Source organism: Manis javanica, chromosome 14 (assembly GCF_040802235.1).
Source record: "Manis javanica isolate MJ-LG chromosome 14, MJ_LKY, whole genome shotgun sequence".
In the NCBI taxonomy this organism is placed as follows: Eukaryota; Metazoa; Chordata; class Mammalia; order Pholidota; family Manidae; genus Manis; species Manis javanica.
Genome location: NC_133169.1, coordinates 41,563,682 through 41,578,244, shown reverse-complemented (window position 1 = coordinate 41,578,244; position 14,563 = coordinate 41,563,682). Strand labels below are relative to the sequence as shown.

The window sequence follows — 14,563 nt, the reverse complement described above, 5'->3', positions numbered from 1 at the left end:
TACTTTAGCAATCGCTTTCATAATAATCAGTCAGAAAAATTAGACATAGAACAGCATAAAGCAGGAAATGATATCTGTCTACAATTAAAGGTAGTGAGTTGGAATAAGTTAGAAACAAAAAGGAGAAAAGATTCTATCATTACTGATCAAAGGAAAAATGAAGATTGTAACATCACTGATCAAAGGACAAATGTCTGGGATGGATATCATATAAATAAAACACTGCTAACATGATTGATAGGAGATGCAACCAGCCTGACTCGTGTCTTGTCTCCTCATTCACCGACGCTGTCTCATCCTTTGGGCATCCCACCCCTTGATGGAGCTGGACTCCGGGAAGTGGCGCCCAACGTGGGACTTGAAGGTAAGCATTTATCTTGGGGACGGATAGGATTCTGCTCGGGGTGCTGCAGACCCCCCTGTAAAGCATAACAGGGCAAGGAAGAGCAGAGAATCCAGAACATTTTAAGCTAGGGGCCATACTGAGTCTAAAGAAAGAGGACTCTTTATTGAAGTTTTAATGCATATGCTTGGAGATGAGTATTAAAGTCGCCAATGGACAGTTAGCAAAATTCTTACATTTTGTCCAGGAATGTTGTCCTTGGTTTCCTGACCAAGGCACAGTGAGTCTCGCTACCTGGCAGAAGGTTGGAGAAGAGTTAAGGTAATATTATGCCAGCCACAGACCTGAGAAGGTCCCTACAGATGCCTTTGCATTGTGGAATTTAATCAAAGAGGTTTTAGAACCTAGACAGCAGGTAGAGACCCTTCCGCAAAAGCCATCCAAGTCAGAATCTCAAGAGGAAAGTGACAGGCAGAAAACAAAAGGCAATAGGAAAGGATGTGGCACTAATAAAGAAAGAGACAGAAAGGAAGATCCCCTTGGAGAAGTTGATGAGGATACTCCTTTAATTCCCAAAAAGGAGAAACAAACAACACTTAAAGTCATGCTGGCATCAGCTCCTCCGTATGATGATGACATCCTTGTCCCTGCAGAGGTCATTTAAAAATTTCCAGAAGCAAAATTAAAAATGTGAAAAGAAATAGATAAAACTAATTTTAACCTATGTTATTTAGACAGACATATCCAGAATATCATTTCAATATATATCCTCTATACATGTTAATGATATATGCTGCATATCTTTTTTCACACTGTCTTTGAATCATCAATGTAATTTTTGCTTATAGCACATCTCTGTTTAGAACAGCCATGTCCCAGGTCCCCAACAGTCCACATCACTGCTGGTTAACAAAAGAGACCCGATGCCAATGGAAACCATGTGTCAAATAACCTACCAGTTCATAAGCGTGGTGAAATATTATCTGAAATAGCTGTAGAGGCACAAATCTAGTAAAAAAAAATTCAGGTTTATGTAGGAATCCTCTCTTTTGGGAGGTAATGTCCTCCAGCATCATTTAAATCAGTTTCTTTTCCATTCATTTTTCTATTAAAAAAGTTATTCATTAGTTATTGGTACCATCTCACTAATTACGTTGGTCAGTTGTGTATTATCAGTTTTCTGCTAAAAGAAGGAAAATAAACATTATCTGACCCCAAATTTTTCTCTTATTATCTTCTTTCTAAGATTTCTTAGGTTGCCTCTCAAAGCTCAGAGTGTTCATGTTTCTTAATCCAACAGGGAATGATTTTCAAATACACAATACCTAATGAATATATGCTAAGCACTCACATTTTACAGTGTACAAATGTGGGAAGAATAGTGTAAATTAGGTAAAATTAGTCAAAGTTGTAATCTTTTTATATGCAAAATACATGCTCAGGAGAAATCTTCAAACTGATTTCCAATTGTGAGAACTGGAGTCTAGTGGAGGGGAAAAAGTATAGAAGTCGGGAATGCCATCCTTTTATTACCCACCAGTCCATCCCTATCCAGTATGACAAGTTCGATGTTCTCTCCTTTATCTATTTTCTCCTTAATGTAAGATTGCATGTGAACAAAACAAAAAAACAAATAAATGTTTTTGAGCCCAAAGACACAAAGTGGTTTCATCATGACCTTTAAGTTCAGAAGTAATAGTCAGCAAATCAAACATATCAGCCTTGAATGGGTGATGGCGTGGGGTGACGTAGCCGCTCAGGCTGTCCCAGGCACTTCAAGTTCCCAACTTCATCCCTGGGGGTGGGACTTACTTAGGACCCAAAGGACAAAGACTAATTCCTCAAAGCAGCCCATTAGCTGGAATCAACCCCAGGAAGTATTAGAAAAAGGGGGAAATTACACAATGAGGTATGATTAATATGTCTCGCTTTGTCCATGGCTGTATGACAATACTTGAAGCAAATCAAATATTTATCTTTTGGGTCCAACTTCACCCACCATATCCACCTCTCTTTCATGTAACCTGCAGAGCCATGGAGCAGGGCAGCTATTCTGTGTAGGATGACTTTGTCCTTCCTGAGAACGGCCATTTTCCCTGGCTCCTTTTTGTCCTCATCCTCCTGGGCTTTGCCATTTCCATAGCCAGCAGCACCACCATGATCACCGTCATCCCTGGGAACCCCCCCCACACACACCCATGTGCTTCCTGCTCCACCAGCTCGCTCTTCTGGACCTCCTGGACCTCTCCACCATCAAGCCCGAGGTGCTGGTGGACTGGATGGTGGGCCAGCAGGCAAGCTCCTGCGCAGCCTGCACTGCCCAGCACTTCCTCTACTTGACCTGGGCAGGCGCCGAGTGCTTCCTGCTGGGCCTCATGGCCTATGACAGCTACGTGGCCGCCTGCCACACCCTCCGCTGTCCTGCCCTCATGAGCTGCAATGTCTGCTTACTCATTGTGCTGGCAGCCTGGCTGGGAGGGTCTGTAGACGGCTTCTTGCTCACACCAGTCGCCATGCAGTTCCCTTTCCGTGCCTCTCGGGAAATCAACCACTTCTTCTGTGAGGTCCCCGCCCTCCTGAAACTCTCCTGCATGGTCACCTCGGATTATGAGGCGGCCATGTGTGACTGCTGCATCACCATGCTCCTCATCCCTTTCTCCATCATCTCAGCCTCTTACACAGGGATTCTCATCATGGTCCACAGGATGAGTGAGGCAGACGGAGGGGAAAGGCAGTGGCCACTTGCTCCTCACACATGGTAGCTGGCAGCCTGTTCTACGGAGCCGCCATGTACACCCACGTGCTGCCTCACTCTTACCACACCCCCAAACAGGACAAGGCTGTGTCTGCCGTCTACACTATCCTCACTGCCCTTCTCAGCCCACTAATCTATGGCTTCAGGAACAAGGATGTCACAGGAGCCCTACAGAAGGCGCTGGGGAGGTGCTTACCCTCAGGAAGGATAACCACCTTCTAAAAAAACTGCATTTGCTGCTAAGTTTGAAGAATGGATGTAAGACTTTATCATCACATGTGGATTTAAATATTCTTTGCCTATGAACTTGACAAATCACCCACATGCCAGCAACTATTGGGATTTAGAAAGTTGACTATAGAATTTTGAGGATATGGCCATTTTTTGAAAGGTGTGAGAGTCAGATCAGGGAGGATTTGGGATGGAGTAGGAGTCAGGCTGGGGCCTTAGCAGGCACCCATCTGCTCTCCACAAAACGTGCATCCCCTGGAAATCACGCAGTTCCGTTTCCTGCTGTGGTCTGTCAGGGCAGAGGAAATGCTCATCTCAGCTACTTCTCCAGCTGCTCACCAATGTTTGTCTTTAGACAGTTTACACATTTACCACTTCAAAGAAATTAACTTGCCAAATGTTGTTTTGATTGTATCTCAAATGTATTTCAATGTCTCATGAATTTTCCTACAAATGATGCTTTTGGTCGTCTACGTTTAATTCAGTCAAGCCAGTATTGGTATCATCTCTTGTTGGAATAAAAATTGGTTTGACTCTGTGTAATTAATCTTCTCAGCTGAAATCCATCCACATGATTTGTGGACATAATAGCACACATAAAATTTTGGAGAAGGCCAGCCACTTAATTTTTGCCCCCCAAAATTTTGCAAGATGTTATCTAGAACAATGGGTTATTCAACTTTTTAATGTAGTTTTGATAAAGATAAATGAGTCCTACCTGCTCTATCCTTCATTGTTCCAGCTTCTGAATGATATCGTTTAATAGAAACAAACAGGGCAATTTGAAATCACATGTTTTTCACTGTACTTAAATTGTCTGGTGGCCTAATTTATTTTTCATTTTATAAAATTTTCATGTAAAAGGAATGTGATTCTTTTGAGGTTAAAGGGTTTTTTCTTTTTTAGGAAATTAATATACATTACTAATTTTTTCTATTTTTATATCTTCATTTAGCTTAATTTATTTAATCTTTTTTATAATTGTTTATTAGCCAGTACTCTTCTGAAGTAGAGAAAGTTGTTTTTATCTCTTCTCTTCCCCATGCTTTTCCCCACTTGACTAAACTCCAATTTTAAGTCCTCAGACTTTGCATCTTACTTTCCTATTGTGGAGTTTACTTACCACACATTTCATTATCTAAAAAAGGGATGTTGTGCATTACAAAGAACAAGATGTAATTTTATAAAAGTTTGGTTTTAAAATTTATAAGTATGGGGTGATTTAAATGTTTACAGACAAGTCAGCTGGGAGTTCATATGTGTTTCAGAAAATCCAATGCTTCTACACCATGGAAAACAAAGGGAGAAAACTTTATTGTGGAGCTTTCAAAGGCACCTTATTTTTCTGTCTTGCATTTCCAAAGAGGACAGATGGGTAAAAGATAACATTGTTTCTTATTCCTAAATATAAGCATATGTCCTATCCTCCCTCATTTACACCTATTAGACCCAGAAATTGGAGTCAACTTTTAGACTCCACCACTGTGTCCTGATCTCCGAGGATTCCTCAGCCCAACCCTTCACTTCCTTAAACTTTATTTTCTAACACCTGAATCATGGAGAAAATGACCTAGACCAGGGCTAGAAGTTGGTCATTTTCTGATTTAAGAATAGTGAATATGCCTTATTAGTGGATGCTGGATAGGCAAAGAAGAGCGAGATTAGAAAACTTAAATCTTCATTGCAGAGACACTTTGCCATTATAACCCTTGCTAAGATCTAATTATAGTTAAATTTTCTATGTCATATGGAACAAATTAATTTCTTGAACTCCTGCTTCTCAGTATATTAAAATAGTATATTCTAACCTACTTTTTACCTCAGAGGGATACTTTTAAGAGAAGATGAGATTCCTGGTGCAAAGCATCTTTGGCTCTGGAAGGTACTACATGCCATGATGTATTACTATAAGTGACCTGTCACCATAGAGAAGGTGCCTGGAAACCGGCCTCCCGCACCCACTTCTGCTCCAGGAGTGATCTCATTGCTTAACACTGCACTTCAGCCAGAGTTCATTCTTGCAGAGAGGAGGGTACAGAGGCACTCAGCGCCTTCAAACTCCAACATAAGGCCGTTAATAGAACATACAGACATGTTTCAAGGACTGCTGTTAGTCTGACTAATGTCACACACACTTGTGATAAAAAAGAGTCATTGGCTTCTAGAGTGTCATGAGTGACTGTTTGCCATAAGGTCACTTCATACAGATGTCCACCTATCTCCTTTCCTGATCCAGTGAATGAAAGGCAGCCACATGCTTCCAGGTGTATTTCTCATGCATTTCTCTCCAGCTTAGTTTGGACATATAGGTGGCACTAAAATAATAGAAATTGTATCAGTAAAATAAATATCACACATTCTTTAACACAGTTCTTTTTTAGCATTACCCCATTCTCTCCCCACCAGCTGCGTGCTAGGAAGTCTATAGTATGTTTACTGTTAGTGGGGTCTTCCTTTCCCCCAGCTTACACCTTTTTCCCCTCCTGCTTCTCCTGCCCCTCCTCCTTCTAATCTGCATCCCTCCCTCTGCTGTTACTAATGACCCCTGCCTCCTGACCCCTTTTCTCTTTTCTCCATCTGCCCGTTGCTCTTGCACTGTTCCCATTCCCACGTGTCCTGGTATTTCAACTGGGCTCCAGCACCTGCTGCCGTCTCCAAGGATACGGCTCCCAGTGGTGGTGGGGTTTTAATTAGTCTAGCTTAGCAGAGTATCCAGGGATGGGGAAATCACAGGATCTTTTAAAATGGGCTTCCAAAGCGCATCTGCAATGACCTGAGGAAAGGAGATGTGGCAGGTGTGGAGAGACTTGTAATGGAAACTTATGTGACACATGTTTTTGTCTTGGTCACACAGGTGTAGTCAGAAAAAAGTTTGCATGATGAAAACATGAGGCAAATTTCTATCTGCTCCCATTATAGTGTGCTCACGAGGACTCTGGTTCTGATGTAAATAATTTTAGTGTAATCTAGATGGAATTCTCCCAGTATTCAGCATCTACTCTTCCATAATGAGCCAGATAAGTATAGAAAATTTGATTCCCTAATTCTCAACCTGTGTTTGTGCTTTCTCCACCTTAGACTCCTGATTCTTCACATGTGCTCTGGTTAGGTTCTGCCATCTGCTTTACAAGCTCCTTTGAAGTTTGCCTTAGAAGCTCGACTTCTAAGGATTCTCTAGTCTTTGTTTAGAAATATCCTAGAGCACTTTCAATAATCTCAAGAGAAATGCTCCAAACATGATTTTCTTCCCTTAGTTATTTCATAGCAAATAGACAGATGCTAAGCCCACCTGGTTATAGTGATAGAATTGCATTCAGTGAAGCAACCTAATAAAGCACTAAGGGTTAAAATGGAAAATAAGAAAACACCATCTAAATTCTGCAACACAGAACATTAAAGCTCAAAGTTATCTCAGAGATAATCATGCCAAACCTTTTTATTTAACAAATGGAGAACCAGCACTGAGACTGGAATTCTCTGCCCAAGGACACACGGAAAGGGGAACAGCTGCACCTGTTGCCCAGGTATCCTTATTCCGGGTTCAAGGATCTTTAGCATTTCCTCTGAGCCTTTCAATGTAATCATTCCTCAAAGGATGTGGTTGAATTGTATGATTTCCAAGTCACTGTTTAGATCCAATATTCTACCTGCTGTGAAATGTTCCTTCCCCCAGGTCTCAAAGTGTATTCATGATTTATTCTTCCATATTTGAGTCTCCAGTTATGGAACTATTGATATGTGTCTCCGTCTTTCAGGGACACTCACGGAGAGCTAAAATCTTTAGAAATCTAGAAAGAATGTTCTAAAAATACATATTAACTTATGCCTTCTCATGGTACAAAGTGTTAGCACTCTGGAAGGCTGTGGGTGGGCAGAATTATTTGAAACCAAACCAAGGCCTGGGAATGCAAACATCCAGCCGTAGAGCTGCTCTTTCGGAATGTAGGTGCCATGTCTGTTTCTATCTCGGTATGAGGAATATTACTGGAAAAGCTGAAAGAGCTGAAGGAGAGTTAAAAGAGAAAGATGAGCAGGAGACATGAATAAAGGAAGTTTGCAGTCACAACATATCTATCGTATATAAATAGTTTGGACTCTGTGGTATTTTTACAAGATAACTAAACTCAACACTAGATGAAAAATTATGATATTCCATAAGTTGTGCTATTTTCTTTAGCAAACTTGACAATGAGTTGTTATACCAGCTGTTCAACCATTTTCCCTGCACAGATGCCAAAATTAATAGAAGCATTGTGGAATACAGTAAACCGAGGTGGCTGCTGACAGCCACATCAACTCCCTGCTAGCTATGGTTGGCCCAGGGGCTATAGACCCATCAAGGGCTGCGAGGGTCAGCATCTGGCTGGGACCCATTGGCGGATGTGCAGTGAGTGAGCCACATTGAACTGGACAGAAGATTCTGGGCAAATCAATCATATGCCTAATTGAAGAACTTTTATATTTATTTAAGATTCATATAAAGTATTCCTCAAGAAGAATTAGTTACTGAATAGCATTCTAAGTGGCTGGAAATGCATATTATTTTATCTGCTGGATAGAGGATTCTGTGTCTAGTGAAACTGTGGTAGCAATAATTTAATCAATGTGCCTATCACCAGATGTAGTGCATGAGAAGTATCCTATCATGGTATTTATTATCATTATCATCACTGTCATTATCATTACCCAGGTTGTTCATCTTCCCCTACAAGACCGCCTCCATTTTTATTTATAAAACAAGTATAGAGAAATAGAATGAATTTAAGTTTTTAGAAAGTTTGGTTTACCTCATGTTTATACCTCTTAATATACTTAAGTTAAATAACTTTGAGAAAATGTAGGGCTTCCTTATCACTTCACCATCATTTCTTTCTCCTTCCTCTCCCCTCCTCCACCTGTCTCCTTCCCCCTTTCTCATCTCTCCTTGTCATGTCCCCTGTATTTCATACTGAATTTGAATTCCTTCTCCACAACTTACTAGATGAATAATTATGAAAAGCAGGTAAAATATGTCAAATGCATATTTTAATATAATTTTCTCCAAGCAAAATAGTCCAAAGACATGGAAGAGGTGAATTTTTAGTTTGGCATAGCTCCATTTAGAAACTTTAAGTTTTGTTTTAAATTTAGGGTGAATCTTGGGGATGAAATTGCAGCATAAAGAATATAGTCAGTAGTTCTGTAATATCCTTCTATGTTGATAGATAGTAACTATATGAGTTGGGGTGAGCATTTAATAATACATATAACTATGGAATCACTGTATTGTATGCTTAAAACCAATTTAAGATTGTATATTAGCTATACTCTAAAAATTATATTTAAAAATCCTAGAGTGAGTCAGTCTCACCCCTAGAGCATATTTTATTACACTGGAGATATACCAGGATTAGATAAGTAGATCTATGATGAAATATCAAGAAGTGATTACAGCCTTTCACTTGGGAAAAGAATGCACCCCCTGGTAAGAGGGATGGATTCTGGCTGACCAGTCTCCCATGCACATGGCAGACTCAGTAAACTCAGGTTAATGACTGACTAACCTGGGGATTCCTCCTGTGGGATGCTGAGACCCATTGTTAATGAAAAGTTTTCTTTTGGCCTAGTCCCACCTCCATATCCAAGTATTTAAGAAGTCTGCCATTTCATGGTTGCTTTACGAAGGCTTGGAGTCAGCTGCTCTGAGGTAGGATCTTAGATTTTTGTGGAAACTAGATAAAATATCCCCAAACACTTGGATGTTTTCTTTAGGCATCACTCTGTGACCATTAGAAAGTCTATTCAAGATCGAGAGGGATAAATGTGTGCATTCACTCTTTATAGCAGCCACATTATTGAAAAGGGGGTACTTTAACTTAAAATATGAGGCACTAATGGAATCACGTAATAGTTTAGAAAAGCATGACTTTATTTACTAAAGAGGAAAATGGTTTGTAAGAGCCGATTGGTTGGAAAAGACTGCTTAGTATTTATTATGAGGAGTGTTCAGACAAAAATGGGTAAATGACAAGGTGTATATTACTAAAGGAAACCATGGGTTTCCCTCTGAATATTTTTAAGAAAAGGATTGCCCTCCTGGTGTGCAGTTGGGGGTGGTTGAAGGTTGTTTTGCATGTTGGAGAGATGAAGATATGCTGAGAGTCAGTCAGGAGCAGCTCAAAGAGGACACAGAGGAGAGGCTCAGGAAAACGTTCATTACACTCCCAGGTCCTAGAGACCAGGTACAACACAGACGGCAGGGCCGAGTGGGAGAATCACTGGGTGGTCAGAGGCAGAGTGCAGGGAAAGCAGGAGCCCACAGCCTTCACTGGAATTTCCTCTGGGAAAACAAGTCAGAACACGGGGAAGAGGTTGACACTGACTTGGCTTAAACAATTTTGTTGGGCTTCAGTGTGACATCTGTTGCCTGGTAACAAGTTTTCGGATGATGAAAGCAGATGATTAATTAATCATTAATCGTGAATGATGAATCGTGTCTCCAGCGCTGCTCACGAGGCAGAGGAGGCCTGGCTCTGGCCTAGTCAGTCTGCTTATCACAGACATGCGTCCAGGTGGGACCTCTGCTGCCCCAGGGGCCTGGCCAGCCCAGGGAGGAGCAGCCTCTCTGTAGTTAACAAGGCCTTCAAAGATGTCAAAGTACCATAACGTTCAGAAAATGTGAAATATATACATACAGGGTTCCAGAAGGGGTGTTTCAGGAACTCTCCTCCTTGGAAAACTTTCTTCCTGTTAGAATATTGCCTCATCTCCTTTGGTGTTCTCCTCTTAAAAGATGTTGTGAGGGTCACAAACTGCTTGACTTTCATGAATTCTCCCAGAGCAACAGAAGGCATGTTGCCCTGAAGAGCACAGTTGGCACCCTGCACAGCGCCCGTCGGCGCTCCCCTTATCTCTTCCTCCTCTCCACATGGCAGAGCACAGACAGCGCCAACACCTTTATGAATCTCACCCACATCTTCCCAGGGCAGAGCCCCAGAGCCTGCTCATGGTGCCCCCGACCTGCTGCACCTTCCCCCACACCCGTGTCCCCCTGCGGGGGGACACGTTTCCAGCCTGCCTGGGCGCAGGATATGCTCTGTCTTAAACAGCAGAAAGAACGTCGTCTGAAGTCATGCAGACAAAATACTCTTCTTCTGTTCTTCTTCTTAAAAAAAAAAAAAAACTCTAGTTGGGAAGGAAATGGCAGAAAACCTGAAAGCCTTGAGCCGCGGGGGTGACGGTGATGGGGGAGGGGGGCACCTGGTGGGGATGGAGGCTGGGATCTCGTAGCGTGAGTAAGACAAATCGCAATTTACTTCCAGTGTTAAAATTAGAGACTGGGGACTGATGTAAACAGAAGCAAATCGTAAAATATCATTGTGTTCCTGATGTAGTAGATACGGATTGTCATTGCTTGCCTATCGTATCCAATATCTCACAGTACAATAGCAGTTGTGCACTTTGGCCATGGGTCACATATTTTTATATATTTGATTCATTGACAAAAGTAAAATATGCTCCTTGGTGCTGATGCCCTTAGTGTGCTACTCCTTTAGCAGGGTCTATTCCCTATGCTCTCATATCCCATCCCACACACAAACCAGGGTCCAATTCATTTTTTGTTTTGCTTTATTTTTAATGCACCAAGTATATCATTGCTGTAAAAATAAAGAAGCTCATTTAAATCAGATCTTTCCTCTTTCCTTCAGCTTTTGTATTCTATTGTGCCAGGATCTACTCCAAGATGGGACCCAGGAGTTAGAAAAGTTTTTATTCCTTAAAGAGATTTGAGACAATGAGAGTGATTTGCTCTTTTGAATGTCTTGTAGGGTCCAGTCTGAGTGTTTATATGCAGTGAAATTCCCTGGACTATATTTTGATTCAAAAGCAACTTGTTATTTTCTTAATTCAGTGTTCAGATTGTTTGGTCATGTTTTTTGCTATTTCAGTTCCTCTCTGTATTTTTAAAGGGTTGATTAGAAACTGATTCAACACTATCCTAAAATGATGTATAAGATTCACCATGTGTGTAGGTAACAAAGAAAAAGACTGTCAGTCAAGATAAAATTAATGCTGACCTACGTGGGTATTTGAATATACAGATAGATATTGCAGAGACCTGTATACACAATTTTAACTGTAATATCTTATATTCAGCCTCTGTATATGAATCAGAGCTGTGACTGTCACAAGAAAATTTAACACACTAAAGCAGGCAGAAGTGGCTGACTTTCACCAGATTTGTTGAGAATTGATATTTGATATCCAGGTAGGGTTTATTAGGTATCCAGGCCTTTGCTTTTCTCCTCTCCAAGTGATAAGGTGTGATAAATTCCAGTTAATACAAAATTTCATTTTATTTTTCACCTCTGGAATTTTACTTATTTATCTTGAGTATTACTCTTAATCCATTTTTGATGAACACTCAAAAAACAAAAAGGCTCTCCACTGCCCTGATGATTTTTGCTACTCAATAAAGGGTGCTTTTTTCCTGCTTGATGCTTTGGAGACTATATATTTGACCGCCAGAGAACCTAAACATCCAAGTTGTATTGACAGTATTGGTGGCTGATAAATTTTATAGAAATATTTCTTCAGTAATTCTGTCTCTTAAATGGGAAGAGGTATACATTACAGTATAATCAATAATACTAACCATAATAATAAATAGGCCACTCATGCCTCAACATTCCTGAACATATCCAAAAAATGCATGTTTATATGCCTCAAGAATGAAAACTGGAAACTTTGAGAAGTGATCCCATTTAGTTCAAGGGGGTTTTAGTACTATTATATCTTTTCCCCTAAACATTCAGGAATTTCTTTCTCATCTGGGGTCATCTTTACTTATAAATATGAAGAGTAAGGTAACAGGAGAAAAATAAATGGTAAGGAATGGGAAAAGAAACCAACTAGCAATAGATCCTTGGATACAATAATATTTTTATAGGTTCAGAATGCCACTCTTGGGAAACAGTTTAGGAAACTGTTAACATTTTGGTTGAACAATAATTTAAGAGAAGCCTGGGTTGCTACATAATAATAGAAGCCAGTATTAAGTCATAAAATTTCAGCCCCCTCCGTGATGTCGACCAGAAGGACCATCACAGTAATGAACCCAAAGCCCTGCTCAGGAGTAAGTCTGTCTGACTGTGGAAATCCGCATTAGAGATCTATCACCCCAACTCATCCTTGAGGTGACCTGTACCTGAAACCTCAGCTTTGGCAGCACCTCTGGTCCCCAGCCCACTGCACCCTGACCCTCAATTTGAATTAGCATTGCTTTGTTGATCCTTGATGTTCTCACTATGCACAAAGCTGTTTAACAACAAAAGCCATTTACCTGGATTTATTGGTGCTGTGCTTATTTTCTATCAGTTTATGAGATCGCAAATGTGTGTCTTCATGTGCAATGCAATCATCTTAATGGCAGAGAGCCAATTTAAAGATAAGCAGCCCATGAACAGTAACTTGGGGGCAATATGGAGAGGAAGGTGCTGCTATTAACCTCAGGAAGTATTCGGTCTAAATTGATAGGATCATGAAAAGGTATAGAAGGTGGTTAAGCATAAAAATAAACTCTGAAAGTCGTGCTGTATGAGCAACATTTATGTTTCTCATGCAGCCTACAGAGCTATAGACCCATAAATAGCCTTTCATAGGTAACGAAACTGAGTTAGTTTACACATTAATTTATCTGTCCAAAGTCACAGAGACCATTAATATTGAAACCAGGATTCAAAATGATTCTTTCTTTGTCCCTCACTGCTTCTGACATGCCAATTTAGGTGGGTCCTCCTGAAATATTGGATTATGAATTAATCCCCAAACATTTTGCCTGTGGAGCCCTAGGAGTGACCAGGTGAGGCGGGCATGGGGGCCACTCCCTGGAACTCCACTGACTTTACCCTCCTGGGCCTCATCACCCGTCCTGCGTCCCCTGGGCTTGTCTTTGCCGTGGTCTTCTCGGTCTTTCTCGTGGCCATAATTACCAACGCCCTCATGATCCTGCTCATCCACGTGGACGCTCGCCTGCACACACCCATGTACTTCTTGCTCAGCCAGCTCTCCACCATGGACATGGTCTATATCTGCATCACCGTCCCCAAGATGCTGCGAGACCTTCTCTCCGAGGAAAAGGTCATCTCCTTCCTGGGCTGTGCCCTTCAGATCTTCCTTTACCTGACCCTGATAGGAGGCGAATTTCTCCTTCTGGGCCTCATGGCCTATGACCGGTATGTGGCTGTGTGCAACCCCCTCAGGTACCCTCTCCTCATGACCCGCAGGATTTGCCTGCTCATGGTGGTGGTCTCCTGGATTGGCGGCTCCCTGGATGGATTCCTGCTCACCCCCTTCACGATGAGTTTCCCTTACTGCGGATCCCGAGAGATCAATCACTTCTTCTGTGAGATCCCAGCTGTGCTGAAGCTGTCCTGTGTGGACACATCGCTCTATGAGACCCTGATGTATGCCTGCTGCGTGCTCATGCTGCTCATCCCTGTATCCGTCATCTCTGTCTCCTACACGCGCATCCTGTTCACTGTCCATCGGATGAGCTCTGCTGAGGGCCGGCGCAAAGCCTTTGCTACCTGCTCTTCCCATATTATGGTGGTGAGCATTTTTTATGGGGCAGCCTTCTACACAAATGTGCTTCCCCATTCCTACCACACACCAGAGAAAGACAAGGTTGTGTCGGCCTTCTACACCATCCTCACCCCCATGCTCAACCCACTCATCTACAGTTTGAGGAATAAAGAGGTGGCTGCAGCTCTAAGGAAAGTGCTGGGGAGATGCACCTCCTCTCAGAGAATCAGAGCAGGGGATGCGTCCAGTAAACACTAGATGGGCTGGTGCAAACATCTCTTATGTTCTGGCCAAAGGCACAGTTATTCCAGAAAATATGTCCTTAGTTCTGAAAAACATTCACCATCATTTTAATGATTGTTAATTACCAACAGGTCATCTCAGCATTAGACAACCTGTCTGGATTCACTGAAAAACATCTTTCAGAGACCATTCTCTTCGAGAGACCATCCTCTGCAAACAGTACTATTCATCATCCCAGGCAGGCCAAGTATCCCTATGAAGAGTCCTGAATAAATGCTTTTCTGTGTTACACGTGTTCATGTGTCTTCTGTGTCTATTGCTGACCGACTTTGGAACGAGATCCACAGGGAGCAGTCACCGTGTCCTTAATGATTCAATGCCAGGCATCAGTACCAATTAAATATCTTCTAATGGTAAAAGTGAAGCAG

General features: G+C 41.7%; 2 protein-coding genes across 2 annotated transcripts; both read left to right on the top strand.

Moving 5' to 3' along the window:
- Nucleotides 1-2,377: 2,377 nt before the first annotated feature.
- Nucleotides 2,378-3,320, top strand: LOC108397596 (olfactory receptor 2T27-like). The gene is given in 3 exon segments (XM_073221640.1): nucleotides 2,378-2,516; nucleotides 2,519-3,064; nucleotides 3,067-3,320. Coding segments are annotated over 3 exon segments (939 nt in total).
- A 7,188-nt stretch (nucleotides 3,321-10,508) lies between these two features.
- On the top strand, nucleotides 10,509-14,150 carry LOC108397597 (olfactory receptor 2T2-like). Its single transcript, XM_036994759.2, has 2 exons — nucleotides 10,509-10,540; nucleotides 13,211-14,150. The coding sequence occupies exons 1-2, from the start codon at nucleotides 10,509-10,511 to the stop codon at nucleotides 14,148-14,150; spliced, it is 972 nt and encodes a 323-aa protein (XP_036850654.2).
- The last annotated feature ends 413 nt before the right edge of the window (nucleotides 14,151-14,563 follow it).

Bases quoted from the DNA above. Each gene is read 5' to 3' on its own strand.
- LOC108397597 (XM_036994759.2), top strand. From the start codon at position 10,509: ATGGCAGAAAACCTGAAAGCCTTGAGCCGCGG. The intron at 10,541-13,210 runs GGGTGACGGTGA...GAACTCCACTGA, and splicing joins CTGAAAGCCTTGAGCCGCGG to CTTTACCCTCCTGGGCCTCA.